The 18169-nt window shown below is 43.1% G+C and overlaps 1 protein-coding gene across 1 annotated transcript in view; it reads right to left on the reverse strand.

Moving 5' to 3' along the window:
* LOC146805172 (cell cycle control protein 50C-like) overlaps positions 1-18169 on the reverse strand; it is a 270988-nt gene that overhangs the window by 110804 nt on the left and 142015 nt on the right. The window contains exons 3-4 of the mRNA XM_085622363.1: positions 7639-7749; positions 244-343 (exon numbers count right to left, since the gene is read on the reverse strand). Coding sequence (XP_085478489.1) covers positions 244-343; positions 7639-7749 — 211 coding nt within the window. The remainder of the gene's footprint in view (positions 1-243; positions 344-7638; positions 7750-18169) is intronic.

The raw sequence follows: 18169 nt of genomic DNA on the forward strand, positions 1-18169 counted from the left end.
ACTCACCAATGACTACGCCACACACAGAGAGCAGTTATACATGTCTTTATTCTTCAGTGTGTAATCAAAAACTCAATGTTCTAAACCTACATTCCCTTTGCTACCATCCAACGCCTATGTCACAGGTCCAAGGCATCCATCAGGAATGTAAAGAGTTCTTCCATTCTTTATTTACACGACACTACAGTATGGCTAATACATCATAAATACCAACTTAAGCAAGGAAATACGCAATACACTTACCATTAAACATGCTGTTGGCTACTACACCACACGGAGCCATTGGAGTCCCATCTGGATATCTTGCAAAAGGTTCACATTTTTGGTTGAAAGTACTGTTGTTCTATAAAATAAATAGTAAAGCTTTATATTTTTTAAGCTCAAACTTACTTATTTTTGAGCATCAGTGTGTTTATTTAATTATAATACATAGGAGCCTGCAATCCCTGTACAAAAGCTTGTCTCTAATGTCCTTATTACAAACAACTTGTGATGTCCCTAGTCTCCTGGAATAAATAAATTATGTAAATGCTCAAATGTAATAACTCTTGACAGATGAGTTCTGACATCACAATGCCTGCTGCCAGCGCAATCAGCTGAGGGTAAAGGCAGGTCAGGGAACATAATTAAAGCTGCAAATGAGAAGAAAAAAAAAAAGGAAACATTACTTTCCCTTCTGCTGCTATGCTTTTATAGATGAACAGTGATAAGCAGAAAGCACGTATTCATGATAACATGTTTATTTTTTCCACTATTTAGATAATTATTGGAAAGATAGAATCCTTTTGGACTAGTGGCAGAGTTTCTTCATACGTTCATGGAACTCCTCAGTGACTTGCAATACTCCTATAATTTACATCAAGGGGTTCTTTATTCCATGTATAATAGATTAAGTGGGATATAGTGTTGTGGATAATGTCATTCAAGCAAGAGGAGAGAGGGTCACCATTTAAAGGATCAATAGACCTGTAATTGAAGAAATATTCCTGTATAAAATAACATTGTACAGATCTTGTACAAATAGCAAATAATATATCTGTGATCCAGCCATGACACTGATCTAATATCTATAATTTTCATTTTAATCTTTTTTGAAAGATGAAAACAAATTCAGAATGTTTTGTAACACTTGATATCCTTACATACATCCCAAACAGAACAAAGCCACATGGTATGGCACTGTCCCCTATCTGAATGGTCATAACAAATAGGTGGTAAAACCTGTATGGCAACCAACAGATTAGGTCTTCTGTCAGTTGTCAGAAGTGTACCAAAAACTCCAAATCACCATAAAAACCCTTAAGGGGTTTTAACTAGTCATGCAACTATATTCAAGAATAATTTCAACATGCCCATATGAACCTTTCATCCACACCACTTTGTCAGTCTTGTTGCACAAATGTCACATCAACATTTCTGCCCTGGAGCACTTTCAGATGCAAGGTACTATCCTCCACTCAGATAAAAAAGGGAGCATCAGTCTCCTCCCTGTTACTCCTGAAATGTTCTGCCATTTCCCTCTCCAGGTAATTCTCTAGGTTCCACCAGCAGTTGGTTCCCTGTACCGCCCTTCCCTTGTCTAGCAATAAATAAATAGTCCCCAGTAGCCTCATATGGAGAGCACAGAAGCTTCAGGTTTTATCGGCAACTCTTTTTTTTGCTTATAAAGCTGCTTTATTGATAAATAATCACAGATTAGATGAGTATGTACAAATGCAGCATATTATAAAAGGAAGAATACACCCCTAGTTTTAACAAATATAACCTATATAACAAAAATAATGTTGAAGTGCAGGAATCAAGTGGAAATACCCTATATTGTATAACAATAAAGGACTAACGTCTATTTGAGAACATAAGGAAAATCAATAAAGCATTCTGTAAAGCCCCATATGGACCCAGCTAGAGTCTGAAATATGAAAGCCCCCAGGGCACAAGTCCTAAAAAAAGAAGTGGGGGGACACTGACGTCACGACAGGAAGTAACGTCATGAAAGGTGGCTTGCACCATCAGACTCATTGCCTCCCCTCGCTCACCCCTTAGATGCAATTGCATCAGAGAAGCCAGCGCGTGAGCAGCGTTCTGAATGAGCTCCGATCTCGCCCCAGAGAGGCCAAAGAGTGAATGTGTGGCTCCATTTGCTCCAGTTATCGAGCTCCCGGTAAAATAAGTGGGGGGACACCGTCCACCCGCGTGGTACCCCAACTCGAGCCCTGAAAGCCCCCCTCTTCCTGCATGTTGTTGCTCCAAACTAAAGCAGACACTGTGCAGGCATTGCTGAATGCATCCCAGTGTCTGAAAATTACACTGAGACAAATTCAGCAGATTTTAGTGGGGCCCACTTCTTGCAGGATGGACAGCGTTCACCCTGTAAAAATAGTGGATGGACACCGTATACCCATGTGTACCCCCGACTTGTGCCCTGATTTTCTGGAACAGCCTTACAGATCCATATAGAAATGTTACTGTTTTATGTTAAAATATATAGATGGAGGCGATGAGATATAATTTTCAATGTCTCTGTTATGTCTTTGAAAAAGAAATAAAGCTCTATTGCTTTCCAACAGTTAGCAGAGTCTCTATGGTCCTTTGTGGCATTTAGTAGTACTGGACTGTGTTTATAGCCCACTTTGTGTTGTTAACAAATTACATAATGCTTTACTTCATTAATTTATTTCTTATCTAGTTTTCTATTCATTTTCATTGTCATCTGACAGGAAATGTGTTTTTCAAATGCCTTTCTAATACTTGTGAAACATTATTGCTGCAGACTATTTTATTTTCTTACCTTATTTTGGTTTTAGGTAGTATTGTTTTTTTACATATCAATAAGTACCTTAGTACTTTCTAGGTACAGCGGTACATCGTAAACATTTTTTTAAACGTGTACATCAATAAAAATACTTTCCCCTAACTTTTCAGACTTTGCTAAACGCAATCATTTCTTTCCATACTCTACAAAAAGAGTAATAAGCTATATTTGACATTAAAACACAGAAAAAGACAAGGTCTGGCCTACACAATGTGGCTGCCTTTTTATTTTGCAATGGCTTTGATATACCAATATTATTGTGTTACGTCATCGCCATGTACTGCAGTGTGTCACGAAGGTACAGCGGTATACCGAAGACCAATATATCACTAGGTTTTTGTCCCTTACTTAAAAATAACCACACCATAATCTACATCCTGCTAAATTTCATGTAAATCCGTTCACCCATTTTGTCAGTGCGTCTGTGTAAAAAGTCTATGGAAAATGCATTGGTGAAAAAATTTGTTTTGGGACCCTCTTTTTTCTTTGCACCCCCGTAACTAATCACAGCAAAACTTTGCATAAGCAGCCAATGTAACGAGGAGGCTTGGCTCTCCCAAATTTTTATTTCTATTACTGTGCAACATTATTTCAATTTATGGGCGTGTTGGTTTGTGGCCCGATAGCGGTTCTGGATGCTGCTTTTTCTCCTTCAATATATGAATGGTGTCTTGGTGATTCAGCACAAGGCTTATTGTTGAAAATTTTGGAGCCAAGCTATTACAAAAAAACTAGGTTTAAAATTATTCAGGCAGCTTACTCAGTCTGGAAGGGGTTACGTAAGCAGCTGCATATTCCGAGTATTTTATGGGAAACACCATTAGATTCTATTGGTATTTTACCTGGGATATTTCATGATGTGGTCATGCGGAGGTGGGCCCATTACGGTATTAAAAGAATTGGGGATCTGTTGGTGCAGGGAGAGATGTTTTCGTTTGTAGCCTTGCAGGGCAGGTTTAATGTTAGTAATGCTGATTTTTTTAAATATTTGCAGCTGAGAAGCTTTCTTCAGGGTGCAGTCGCGGGGGGTAGATGTCAGATTCGACAGACTTGTATTTTGGATTTAATACAACAGAACTCTAAAATACGTCAGATTTATATGGAGCTTATGGGTATGCAACGGGATGATATTGCTAGGCAGGAAGCAATATGGAAGGAGAAACTATCAGTTAGTAATTTAGACTTAAAGTTGGTAACCCAAATTGCTGGTTCCATTTTGCTGTCTGGTGGTCTTAAGAGCCAGTCATATATGGCTCTGTTTAATTTGTAATATACCCCGGCAAAGATAGCAAAATGGAAGGGTGGGAGGGGTGATAAATGCGCAAGATGCGATCTCTATGCTGCAGACTCAATTCATATGTTTTTTTCCTGCCCTGCCCTTCAGCCTCTGTTACTAGAGATAGAGGGGTTTATGAGTCAATATCTGGGGATACAGATAACTATCACAGCAAGTCTGGTATTGTTTGGAATCGAACCTGAATCTATCTCAGATCCGATTGGATTACTGGTGCCCTACAGAGGCTTTAAGTTTATGTCTATGTCGGTTTTGAGGTTATGCATAACGTCGCAGTGGCTTGATCCGGACCCCCCATCCTTCTGTGGTTGGAGGGCTAAGATAATCTCAATATTTAACACCGAATCAGCCCTGTATAAATTAAAAGGTCTCTCAAAGAAAAAGCTAGGGGCTCAGATATGGGAGCCAATGAGAAAATGGATACAACAATGATGGTTATTATTTGTTTATATGCTTTTATGTATGCATTACCTTGCTTCTTTTCTGTTGTGTATAGGAGAAATATTTGTATATTTTTCTTTTATTATGTAATGCTTCCTCGCTGAATCAATAAAAAATAAATAAAAAAAAGCAGCCAATGTAGAAAAAAGAATAGATCTGCAAAGTTTCCTGGAGAGTCATTTTACAGTGATAAAGTTAATATTAGCAAGCAAAAATCAGAGAAATTCCTATCTCTCTAAATCCTGAATATAACTACAGAGTGGCTACCACTACTAGGAAATATAAATATATATATTACCCACTGGTGGTCGCCACTGGATAGTTATAGTTAGGTCAGCGTTTCCATGGGTGGGGGACCTGGATGGCCTCCTCCAAGGATCAAAATGTAGAAAAAGTCTGGAATTTTTGCTGCAATTCTGGGGGACTAAAACAAAACGGTAGCCTAGGTTGCATTGTTTAATTAAGGGGAGGGGCATGCATCACTCCTCCCAGAACTATTATAGGCCCTGGGGAGCCTATCCCTTGGGGCCGCATTCCATATGGGGAGGGGGGCATGTGGGCCCTCTTCCCGAGCCATTATAGGCCCTAGGGAACCCAGCTCTGGAGCCAAAATGACAAAAAAGGTAGGGGCCATGCAGCCACCAGCCCCGAACCTTCAAAGGCTCTGGGGCCCCATCCCCCAGAGGCTGATTTTTTCTAATTAAGGTGAAGGGCCCAGCCATTATAGGCCCCTGGGCACCCACACCTGGGGTTGAAATGTCCCCTGAGCTGATAAACTTTTTTAAAAGAGAGGGAGACAGTTTGCCCCTTCCCTGTTTAAAGCCCGGTAATGCATGGTCTGCTACACTGGAGCCTGAGGAGTGCAAGCTTTCTGAAATGCCCTTGTAGTGAGGTGGGGTTGGCCCCCAATGATCAGCGAGGTCGCGGATTCCCAGCAGGCGCTGGACAGGGCATATGGCGAAAGACCTGCGGCAAGGACTGGCGACCCAACCTGCGCAGGTGAATGTAGTGGCAGTCCCCTGGTGCTTTTAGGAGATTTGCATGCGCTAACTGGCTTCTGGTGTCGCCCGATGCTCGTCCTGGACTGTATGGAAGCGGCCATTGAATTGAGAGGAGTGCCCCAGTGGACTAAATAGTATATAGTAAGGTGGCCATATTGGAGGTGAGGAGGCCGTCGCTATGCACCTCTGCGATTCAGCTTCCCTCAGTCTGCGATGCTCAACCAATGACTGTTGCAGTGCCAGGGGACAACTGGGAAGGTTGTCCCGCCAGGGACATGTTAACTACAACCTGGCTTGCTCCCCCCTGTATGCATGGAGGACATCTGGCCATCACCGGCTCGGGGATCCCTCCAGACCCAAGAACACCGCCTGTGAGTGCAACAACACCCTGAAGGCTGGGCTGAAAGCAAAAACCCCAGTAATGGCAAGATCATGCTGTGTAAATATGTGATATATATTTGTCGAACCCTAGTCGCTTCAACTTTTTCAAAAATGTAACCTTGAATGCATTTGCAACTTGTATATATGTAACTCTAACCACTAGTATCTGTAGTAGACTTATGTACTACCATTCTTATGTGAAATTAGAGTTTATCTGTTTGTATCCATTATGTAATTCATGTACTCTGAAGTCCTTATGTCATGTAACTGGTTCTATTGTAAAGCGCTTTGACACCTTTGTGTAAAGTTTGCGCTATATAGAAACATATAAATATATATATACAGCCGGGGGATCGAACAACCAGGGCCTAATGAGACTCAAGGAGGGGGGCTATGCAGTCCTCCTCCCCTTTAAAAAAATATACGGTGCTGGGGGGTAGGGTCACCAGGGCTTAATGAGGCTCATGGAGGAGGCCCGCAGCCCCCCTTCCCTTTAAAAAACACATGCTCAGAGGGATGGTGTCCCTTGGATCTGATAAGGCTCAGGGAGGGGCCTTGCTGTGAGCGTCAGTGCATTGGCTTTACATATTGTACTAAAATATTACTTTATGTAAAAAAAAACAATGAAATACACTGGAAAAAAACAAAGACTAAAGTAACGTTATAGTTAGTTGTGATAAAGAGATATGTTTTTGTTTTGAAAAAAACATAGAAATTCACTGAAAAAAAACTGAAATTCACCAGTTATAGTTAGCAAAGATGACCATAACTTGTGCCCACCATGCACTGCTTATGGCCTCACATATCAGAGCGCTTTACAGAGGAGATGATGCATGGTGCACACAGGAAATCAAGTCATTGTTTACAAGGCATACTCAATAGCAGCAAACTAATAGACAAAGGTAAAAAAAGAAATCAAAACAAATAAATCATGTATAGATCACAATAGGTCAAGGACTACTAAAATACTTGCAATTAGAAGGCCAGAGTTAGTAGCTGCAAAGCTAGAGACAGCCATATGAGAACATCAACTTCATCACCAGATAGTGCGAATGATCAGAACATTATCACCTGGATAAAGACTACTCCAGTATAGTGGAGTGGCGAAAGATGAGGCACCATTCATCAGTGCTACCAGTGACTAGTGCTTAGTACCCACCAGCCCAATTCTAGGTGTTTCTCTGCCTCTAGGGTCACCCTTCCCGGGTAGGACCTGCAGGAGGAGAAACCTTTAAAGGTGCCCGAAGGTTTAAGTTTCACACAAGGTTCTCTGTCTGCAGAACTCTCAGCCAAGCAATTCATTTACCACACCATTCTTTCCATCAAGCAGACACCAAGCACAACCCTATATCTCACCCAGTCAATCACACACTCTCATCATGCACACAGATAACCAGACCTCTCTCCTGTCTCAAACAACTAACCCAACTTCTTTGAGGTTAACTGTGGCATTGCCAGCTACTGTGGCCTAAAAGAAGATGCAAACTGAGAATTCTCATTCTTCTGACAATACTTAGTGATAGCATTAATTCAGCCAATCACTCAGTAAGAAGTGGTCTATACACAAATAATGCTTTTAATTTCCTGTAGACTACATTTGCTGAATTAAGTATTTGGTTATTAGTTAATTACATAGATCAACACTGTGAACATGAATTACAAAAAATAAATATGACAAACGTAGATGAGAAAAAACAACGGAAACATACCTCCTTATTGTATACATTATGCCCCAAGAGCTGCTCGTCATATCGTGAAATCCCATAGCGGCGATGGTTCTGGTAAAAGTTTCGAAGGCCGTAGTACATAAACACATCTCCCTAAAAAATAAAAAAAAGTTGAATTTGATTAGGATGCAGCAAATCACTACTGGTTAATGGTTACAGATCATGAAAGTATTACTCACAGTATAAGTCGTCACAATACCAGAAGCCAGAGCTAAACACAAGAGAATCCCATCTCAGGAAGGATGAGTTTATGCAAAGCTAAACCAGTTAAGCATGGGTTAGGATTTGTGCAACTTGTAGTAATGCTCCAAATATCAGCAATGCTGAGTCCTCAGTTTGTAGTTCACAGTAGAATAAAATGTGTAAACGGAATTGCGGACAGCAACTGGGAATTGCAGTACCTGTGTATCCGTGGACCATGAGGGGAGTCATTGTGAGTAGGTAGCCCAGATCACCGGCCAAAGGCTGGTGACCTCCTGAGGAATACAAAGATTTCAACCAGGTACTAGAAAACAGCAGTGCTCATTTCATTTATGTAACACCAAAACTTATAGAAGTCCATAAGTGTAAATGCGTACACTGTATATGCTGCAATTAGGCTGGAGATGAAAAATATATTTTATAATACATGGGTGGTGTGTGAATGCTGTTTGTCATGTTTCAATTATGAAAATGCAGAGTTGTTTTAGTTATTATAACATTGGAGACAATGGACCATTTGAGTCAATCGAAGTACAGGTAAGTATTAATTTTTAAGGTTATTTGTGTTTTTTTGTGTTGGATGGAAGAATGGCACAGAGATCTATGACCAGTCTGCCCTCTCCCACCCACAGCATCAATCCCACCCCCATTCGGACAGAAAGTTTGGGCAATTCAATAAGACACCACAATTTCTGACTTTTTTTTCCAATGGAGAAGGTGAGTTTTTGCTATGGGGGTTTCTGTTTGGCCGGTGAATGGGGAAAATTGAACTAGTAGGATACACTCATTGCTCTAGTAACAGCTGCAACCAGATATTGGCGCTGCAGTTCCTTAACTGTGAGCACCAGGATCCTGGCCCTGAAGTACCTTAATCTCCAGCAACCAGATATTGGCCCTGAAACACCTTAACCGCCAGCACCAAGATACTGGCCCTGAAGTACCTTAACCACCAGTGACCAGATATTGGCCCTGAAATACCTTAACCGCCAGTGACCAGACATTGGCCCTAAAGTACCTTAACCGCCAGCGACCAGATATTGTCCATGAAGTACAATAGCCGCCAGTGACCAGATATTGTCCCTGAAGTACCTTAACCGCCAGCACCAAGATACTGGCCCTGAAGTACCTTAACCACCAGTGACCAGATGTATGCCCTGAAGTACCTTAACCACCAGCGACTAGATATTGTCCCTGAAGTACCTTAACCGCCAGCACCAAGATACTGGCCCTGAAGTACCTTAACCACCAGTGACCAGATATATGTCCTGAAGTACCTTAACAATCAGTGACCAGATATTTGCCCTGAAGTACCTTAACCACCGGCATCAAGATACTGGCCCTGAAGTACTTTACCCACCAGTGACCAGATATATGTCCTGAAGTACCTTAACCACCAGTGACCAGATATTGACACTGAAGTACCTTAACCACCAGTGACCAGACATTGGCCCCGAAGTACCTCAACCGCCAGCGACCAGATATTGTCCCTGAAGTACCTTAACCGCCAGCACCAAGATACTGGCCCTGAAGTACCTTAACCACCAGTGACCAGATGTATGCCCTGAAGTACCTTAACCACCAGCGACCAGATATTGTCCCTGAAGTACCTTAACCGCCGGCATCAAGATACTGGCCCTGAAGTACTTTATCCACCAGTGACCAGATACATGTCCTGAAGTACCTTAACCACCAGTGACCAGATATTGGCCCTGAAGTACCTTAACCACCAGTGACCAGACATTGGCCCTGAACTACCTCAACCGCCAGTGACCAGATATTGGCCCTGAAGTACCTTAACCGCCAGCACTAAGATACTGGCCCTGAAGTACCTTAAACACCAGTGACCAGATGTATGCCCTGAAGTACCTTAACCACCAGCGACCAGATATTGTCCCTGAAGTACCTTAACCGCCGGCATCATGATAATGGCCCTGAAGTACTTTAACCACCAGTGACCAGATACATGTCCTGAAGAACCTTAAGCACCAGTGACCAGATATTGGCCCTGAAGCACCTTAACCACCAGTGACCAGACATTGGCCCTGAACTACCTCAACCGCCAGTGACCAGATATTGGCCCTGAAGTACCTTAACCGCCAGCACCAAGATACTGGCCCTGAAGTACCTTAATCTCCAGCAACCAGATATTGGACCTGAAGTACCTTAATCACTAGTGACAGATATTGGTCCTAAAGTACCTTAACCACCAGTGACCAGACATTGGCCCTGAATTACCTTAACCACCAGTGACCAGATATTGCCCCTGAAGTACCTTAACCACCAGTGACCAGATATTGGCCCTGAAGTACCTTAACCACCAGTGACCAGATATTGGCCCTGAAGTACCTTAACCACCAGTGACTAGATATTGGCCCTGAAGTACCTTAACCACCAGTGACCAGATATTGGCCCTGAAGTACCTTAACCACCAGTCACCAGATATTGGCCCTTAAGTACCTTAACCACCAGTGACCATATATTGGCCCTGAAGTACCTCAACCACCAGTGACCAGACATTGGCCCTGAAGTACCTTAACCGACAGCACCAAGATACTGGCCCTGAAGTACCTTAACCACCAGTAACCAGATATATGCACTGAAGTACCTTAACCATCAGTGACCAAACATTGGTCCTGAAGTACCTTAACCGCCAGCAACCAGATATTGTCCCTGAAGTACCTTAACCACCAGTGACCAGATATTGACCCTGAAACACCTGAACCGCCAGCACCAAGATACTGGCCCTGAAGTACCTTAATCTCCAGCAACCATATATTGGCCCTGAAACACCTTAACGGCCTGCGACCAGATATTGGCCCTGAAGTACCTTAACCACCAGTGACCAGATATTGGCCCTGAAGTACCTTAACCACCAGTGACCAGATATTGACCCTGAAGTACCTTAACCGCCAGCGACCAGATATTGTCCCTGAAGTACCTTAACCGCCAGCACCAAGATACTGGCCCTGAAGTACCTTAACCACCAGTGACTAGATATTGGCCCTGAAGTACCTTAACCACAAGTGACCAGACATTGGCCCTGAAGTGCCTTAACCACCAGCGACCAGATATTGGCCCTGAAGTACCTTAACCACCAGTGACCAGATATTGGCCCTGAAGTACCTTAACCACCAGTGACCAGATATTGGCCCTGAAGTACCTTCACCACTAGTGACCAGATATTGGTCCTGAAGTACCTTAACCACCAGTGACCAGATATTGGCCCTGAAGTACCTGAACCACCAGTGACCAGATATTGGCCCTGAAGTACCTTAACCACCAGTGACCAGATATATGCCATGAAGTACGTTAACCACCAGTGACCAGACATTGGCCCTGAAGTACCTTAACCGACAGCAGCAAGATACTGGCTCTGACGTGCCTTAACCGCCAGCACCTAGATACTGGCCCTGAAGTACTTTAGCCACCAGTGATCAGATATAGGCCCTGAAGTACCTTAACCACCAGTGACCAGACATTGGCCCTGAAGTACCTTAACCGCCAGCAATCAGATATTGTCCCTGAAGTACCTTAACCACCAGTGACCAGATATTGTCCCTGAAACACCTTACCCACCAACAGCAAGATACTGGCCCTGAAGTACCTTAACCGCCAGCACCAAGATACTGGCCCTGAAGTACCTTAACCACCAGCACCAAGATACTGGCCCTGAAGTACCTTAACCACCAGTGACCAGATATTGGCCCTGAAGTACCTCAACCGCCAGAAATCAGATATTGTCCCTGAAGTACCTTAACCGCCAGCACCAAGATACTGGCCCTGAAGTACCATAACCACCAGTGACCAGATATATGCCATGAAGTACCTTAACCACCAGTGACCAGACATTGGGCCTGAAGTACCTTAACCTACAGCACAAAGATACTTGCCCTGAAGTACCTCAACCACCAGTGACCAGATGTATGCCCTGAAGTACCTTAACCACCAGTAACCAGATATATGCACTGAAGTACCTTAACCATCAGTGACCAAACATTGGTCCTGAAGTACCTTAACCGCCAGCAACCAGATATTGTCCCTGAAGTACCTTAACCACCAGTGACCAGATATTGACCCTGAAACACCTGAACCGCCAGCACCAAGATACTGGCCCTGAAGTACCTTAATCTCCAGCAACCATATATTGGCCCTGAAACACCTTAACGGCCTGCGACCAGATATTGGCCCTGAAGTACCTTAACCACCAGTGACCAGATATTGGCCCTGAAGTACCTTAACCACCAGTGACCAGATATTGACCCTGAAGTACCTTAACCGCCAGCGACCAGATATTGTCCCTGAAGTACCTTAACCGCCAGCACCAAGATACTGGCCCTGAAGTACCTTAACCACCAGTGACTAGATATTGGCCCTGAAGTACCTTAACCACAAGTGACCAGACATTGGCCCTGAAGTGCCTTAACCACCAGCGACCAGATATTGGCCCTGAAGTACCTTAACCACCAGTGACCAGATATTGGCCCTGAAGTACCTTAACCACCAGTGACCAGATATTGGCCCTGAAGTACCTTCACCACTAGTGACCAGATATTGGTCCTGAAGTACCTTAACCACCAGTGACCAGATATTGGCCCTGAAGTACCTGAACCACCAGTGACCAGATATTGGCCCTGAAGTACCTTAACCACCAGTGACCAGATATATGCCATGAAGTACGTTAACCACCAGTGACCAGACATTGGCCCTGAAGTACCTTAACCGACAGCAGCAAGATACTGGCTCTGACGTGCCTTAACCGCCAGCACCTAGATACTGGCCCTGAAGTACTTTAGCCACCAGTGATCAGATATAGGCCCTGAAGTACCTTAACCACCAGTGACCAGACATTGGCCCTGAAGTACCTTAACCGCCAGCAATCAGATATTGTCCCTGAAGTACCTTAACCACCAGTGACCAGATATTGTCCCTGAAACACCTTACCCACCAACAGCAAGATACTGGCCCTGAAGTACCTTAACCGCCAGCACCAAGATACTGGCCCTGAAGTACCTTAACCACCAGCACCAAGATACTGGCCCTGAAGTACCTTAACCACCAGTGACCAGATATTGGCCCTGAAGTACCTCAACCGCCAGAAATCAGATATTGTCCCTGAAGTACCTTAACCGCCAGCACCAAGATACTGGCCCTGAAGTACCATAACCACCAGTGACCAGATATATGCCATGAAGTACCTTAACCACCAGTGACCAGACATTGGGCCTGAAGTACCTTAACCTACAGCACAAAGATACTTGCCCTGAAGTACCTCAACCACCAGTGACCAGATGTATGCCCTGAAGTACCTTAACCACCAGTGATCAGACATTGGCCCTGAAGTACCTTAACCGCCAGCGACCAGATACTGTCCCTGAAGTACCTTAACCGCCAGCACCAAGATACTGGCCCTGAAATACCTTAACCACCAGTGACCAGATATATGCCCTAAAGTACCTTAACCACCAGTGATCAGACATAGGCCCTGAAGTACCTCAACCGCCAGAAATCAGATATTGTCCCTGAAGTACCTTAACCGCCAGCACCAAGATACTGGCCCTGAAGTACCATAACCACCAGTGACCAGATATATGCCCTGAAGTACCTTAACCACCAGTGACCAGACATTGGGCCTGAAGTACCTTAACCTACAGCACAAAGATACTGGCCCTGAAGTACCTCAACCACCAGTGACCAGATGTATGCCCTGAAGTACCTTAACCACCAGTGATCAGACATTGGCCCTGAAGTACCCTAACCGCCAGCGACCAGATACTGTCCCTGAAGTACCTTAACCGCCAGCACCAAGATACTGGCCCTGAAATACCTTAACCACCAGTGACCAGATATATGCCCTGAAGTACCTTAACCACCAGTGATCAGACATTGGCCCTGAAGTACCTTAACCGACAGCACCGAGATACTGGCCCTGAAGTACCTTAACCACCAGTGATCAGATATATGTCCTAAAGTACCTTAGTCTCCAGCAACCAGATATTTACTATGCACTGAATATTGTCAACATGTTTAAAGCATTCTAGGCTGCTCTTCTTGAAGACCTAGATCGTTGTGCAGTCCCTAGATATACAAAAATATTTATCAGCTCATTATTAATTGTTTACAGTAAAGCAGCGTGTACATTTACTTGTTGGTGCCTGACAACAGCTAATGGCAACATTCAGAGCAGAACCTCTCAGAAATGCAACAGATTGTTGAAGGGCAGATGAAATCATATTTTTGGCCACTACCTGGCTCGCATTTTGCTGAAGAAAGAGGATGTGAGACTTTGAAAATTTAGGGTTAGATGTATCCATATTAGGAATAGTGATTACCTAATTGTGATTTTCTGCCAATCACAATTAGATTGCTTTTCCTAATGTGCAAAACTAATTGAGTTACATTTAGCGATTCCTTGTGGGTCGCAAATTGACCTTCCTCATGAATATTAATTAGGTAGATCACAATTTGCGACCCATTAGGAATCGCAGCCCTCACAAAAATGGTGGCCTGCTGGAGTCAGCAGACCACCATGTCTGTGATTGCTTTTTAATAAAGCATTTATTTTTTAAAGCAGCCCATTTTCTTTAAAGGAAAACAGGGTGCGTTTGAAAAAAAACATAAATGTTATATTTCAAAATAATTTATTAGGAGTAGGCAGTGGTCCATGGGACCATTCCCTGGTCTTACATTTTTTTTCACACACTCACAAAGGGGAAGGGGTCTGTTGTGGTCCTCTTTCCATTTGCAAATGTGTTACCATCAACTTTGAGTTGGCTGTAAAGTGTGAATCTTTTACGACCGTTTTTCAGTCGCAAAATATTAACACATTGCATTCTGATTCAGTATTTGGAAGGGTGACTTAAATACACCCCTTTCAAATACCAAATCGGTATGTTTTTAAAATTCCAAATTGCGATTCGGTAACTTGTTATCGAATCGTAATTTTGGATTCATACATACGAAAATGCATTTTTGTGGTCGCAAATGGGCCGATTCTGTGAATCGGGCCATTTGTACAGCAAAAATGCTTTGTACCACTTGCCCTTAATGTATACATTGCTATGTGTAAATTTGCATTCAAAACAGAAACCAAAAATAAAGAAAAACACATTTCTAGATCTGCATTCCACATCAGGGAGAGGAGCCATCTTTTTCTGTTTTCTGTTAATCCATTTGTTCATCCAGCGCCTTCCTCTTGATGAAAGTGAAGGAATCTTGCCATCTCCCACTGGTGAATAACATGGCACGAAGCTGCATTGGACTACTCTACATGCAGGCGGAAAATTAGGTTACATCCAATGCAAAATGCTCGTATGAAAGTTAGTGAATAAATGGATGGATGAACGCAACCACAGTGATAATGCTTACCCGAGAGTTCATAGATTTTAAACCCTTTCCCCTCTTTGAGGATACTATTGACAAAATTGTTTCTCCACTTGCACGGAAATTGTTTCTCCAATTCAGATACAAGACCCTCCCCACCAAACTGTTTTGTAGTAAGTGGCGTAGCTATGCACCCTCTGATGTGTTATGTCTGGCTTGTAAAAGAAGCCCTGAATCCCTGGTACATTTGCTATTCTTTTGTCCATACTATGAGAACTTGAGGGCTAGGTGGATTTTTCCCTTGTGCAGGCTTATTGGACCTGGAAACCATTTAGAGGTGCTTAGAATTCTTAGCACAGAGCCTAGTAGAGTAGTGGTCTTTGGCTTAGCAAAATTCCTGCTGGCTTTATGGATTAGACGCTCAAAGTGTTCTGTAAATCACACTTACCTTTTAGTATTTAATAATACATATTTTATAATGATTATATGTATTTTTATATGGTTTTTATTCTGACATAGTCGTTTAGTTGCTCTCTTTTATAGAATGCTGTATTTTCTGGTATTTTACAATCTTCCTGGCATCGGCTATGTATTTGGTTGCAACACACTTTTTAAGATCTTTGTGATGGAAAATAAAATTATGATGATAATACAAAACCTTTAGATAACTTTTCTTTCATGGCAATAATCAAGCGCAAATTGTTGCTCTTGGAAAATTCAGTATATAGCATTTTAAAAATAACAGATTAACACAGCGGCGTCACTATGGGGGTGCGGACCGCCCCGGGTGACACCCTCACATGGGGTGACACCCAGCAGGGTGCAGGGGGAGGGCGAAGGCAGTGCGGAGCGAGGTTGCCTGCCTCTGATCACCGAGTTGTGGGCCCATCTTTTGAGCTGTCGGGAGGCCTGCGAAGACGACTTTCAGGCACAGCAGCTCTGTGTGCAAGCTGAGGCCTCTCGCCTGCTAGCCCGGCAGTTCTTCTCTTACTGAAGACAGTGGCTGCAAGACGGTTCTCACTCTCTTTCCTCTCCTTTCTTTTATTTGCTCCCCCGTGAAATGGATCCAAAAAAGAAAATCACTTTTGCTGGAAAATCAATGTCGTATTTTTCTGACATTTAATTCCAAAGTGCAGCATCGGGAATAAAAGTTTAAAAATATGCAAAATAAATAACTAAATAAAGTAAGACAGAGTGGTAGCAAACTGGCCAGATTGATTTTATTCACACCCAAACACATTAGCGCCACTTTTACAGAGTTTGCCAGTGAAGCGCTATTTTTGTTGTCTTGGCCTTGTTTTCCCTGGGCTTGGAACTAGTGCACCAATCCTGGAGGTACTGCAATGTGAGGATGAAAAACAAAATTTGTACTGCTGCTCTGTATCTAGGGATGTTGTCTTTTTTTACCATACTGCTTACGTTTTGTAAGGATATAAGCAATGGTCATTGAAATGGGTCCATTCAGGGCCCTGTTGTCATATCCTTAACTTTTCAGGCAAAAGCACTCACTGATTTCTGAACAGTGATTGTAAAAGCGTTAAGGTAAGCATGTTGTTCCTGCTTACATTTCACAAGGTTTGCAAAATTTTGCATTCCCTATGATTGTTTGCTTTTTCCAGGATGTTGTCACTTTTTACTTGTAGGCCACATATTGCTCTTGCCCAGTGCGTAATTTAAATTGAGCCGCATCCAGGTGTTTATAGCTGGCAACAATTGGGTTGTAGTTGAAGACAGGCTGAGTTTTTCTCAGTGGGGCAGTATGGTGTTCAGTGGGGGAGAGGATGTGGCACTATGGCCAGAGCTGCTGAATTTGGAACGGGGGATCCAGGTTCAGCCTTAATAACCAGTCCACCAGACCACTCTCTTGAGAGAGCACTATCTCATGCTAGACCTTAGAAGGCTTCGCAAGACATTAGAATCCCTGGTGTCGTTGCACCAGCAGGTGCACCCTAGCATGACTAACCTTCAAGGCTTGTCCACCACTATTCATACTGAAGTTCACCTCCAGTCTTGCGGGCAGGCCTATGAAGCAGCACACCCTAGAACAACAGTGACCCTATCACTGAGATCACAGGACCCTTGAGAAGGGCCAGCTCTAGGGCGGTGCAACCGGTGTGACCGCACCAGGTGCTGACTTTAGGTGGAGGCATCATTTTTGCAAGTCTATTATGGTTTTAAAAGCGCTTGATGCCTCATTCCTGGCCTCCAGCAATTTTCGGTAACAATAAAAATGTCATGATGACTCTGGTGATTAATGTTCTTCCTACAGAGAGATCGGAATTTTGTCTGATGGAAGATTTGACTCATGGAAAGGTAGCTCAGAGGGTTAATGTACCTGCTGCAAAGAACATGTACCATGCAGATCACAAAGTGCACATAATGTAAATAGGCCAGTGGGCTACTGCTTTTGTCAGAGAGATCCTTTTGTTACTTGCAGTTTATAAGTTAAAATCCTAACATAGAACAGTGAGCTATTTACTGTCATCTACTCCGCAGCAACACAAGTCACATTTTTTATTAACTTTTGATACGTTTGAGCTACAAACAATTTATTAGTTGAAATGGTCAGATCATGCTGCAGATCTTGCATTATGAGGCAAATATGGCAGAGCCATTATTATTTAGAAAACATTTGCAAACTAGGATTTTTAGCCATTCATGTTTGAACTGCTGTTGTGGAAAAGGGAGAAGTGCTGATGACAGAAACTCCATGGCTCGGAGACAAATGGCTTGTGCTTTTTATCGTATTTGGGGACATTCTGTGATTAGAAGTATATCCCACTTTGTGAATACATTTTACTGTCAATAACTCATTATAACCTTAAATAATCATGTGTATCCATTGGTTGATAAAACTGGGCAGTGAAACCAAACAAATACAAAAAATTGGGATGTTTGCGCATTCTGGCCACACCTCTGGCTCCGCCCACTGATCCAATCCTTGGGTTATTCCCGTCCTCTGATTCTCCGCCCACAGTTCCCCTACTTTTTT

This window comes from Triturus cristatus, chromosome 8 (genome assembly GCF_964204655.1).
Source record: "Triturus cristatus chromosome 8, aTriCri1.1, whole genome shotgun sequence".
Taxonomy (NCBI): domain Eukaryota; kingdom Metazoa; phylum Chordata; class Amphibia; order Caudata; family Salamandridae; genus Triturus; species Triturus cristatus.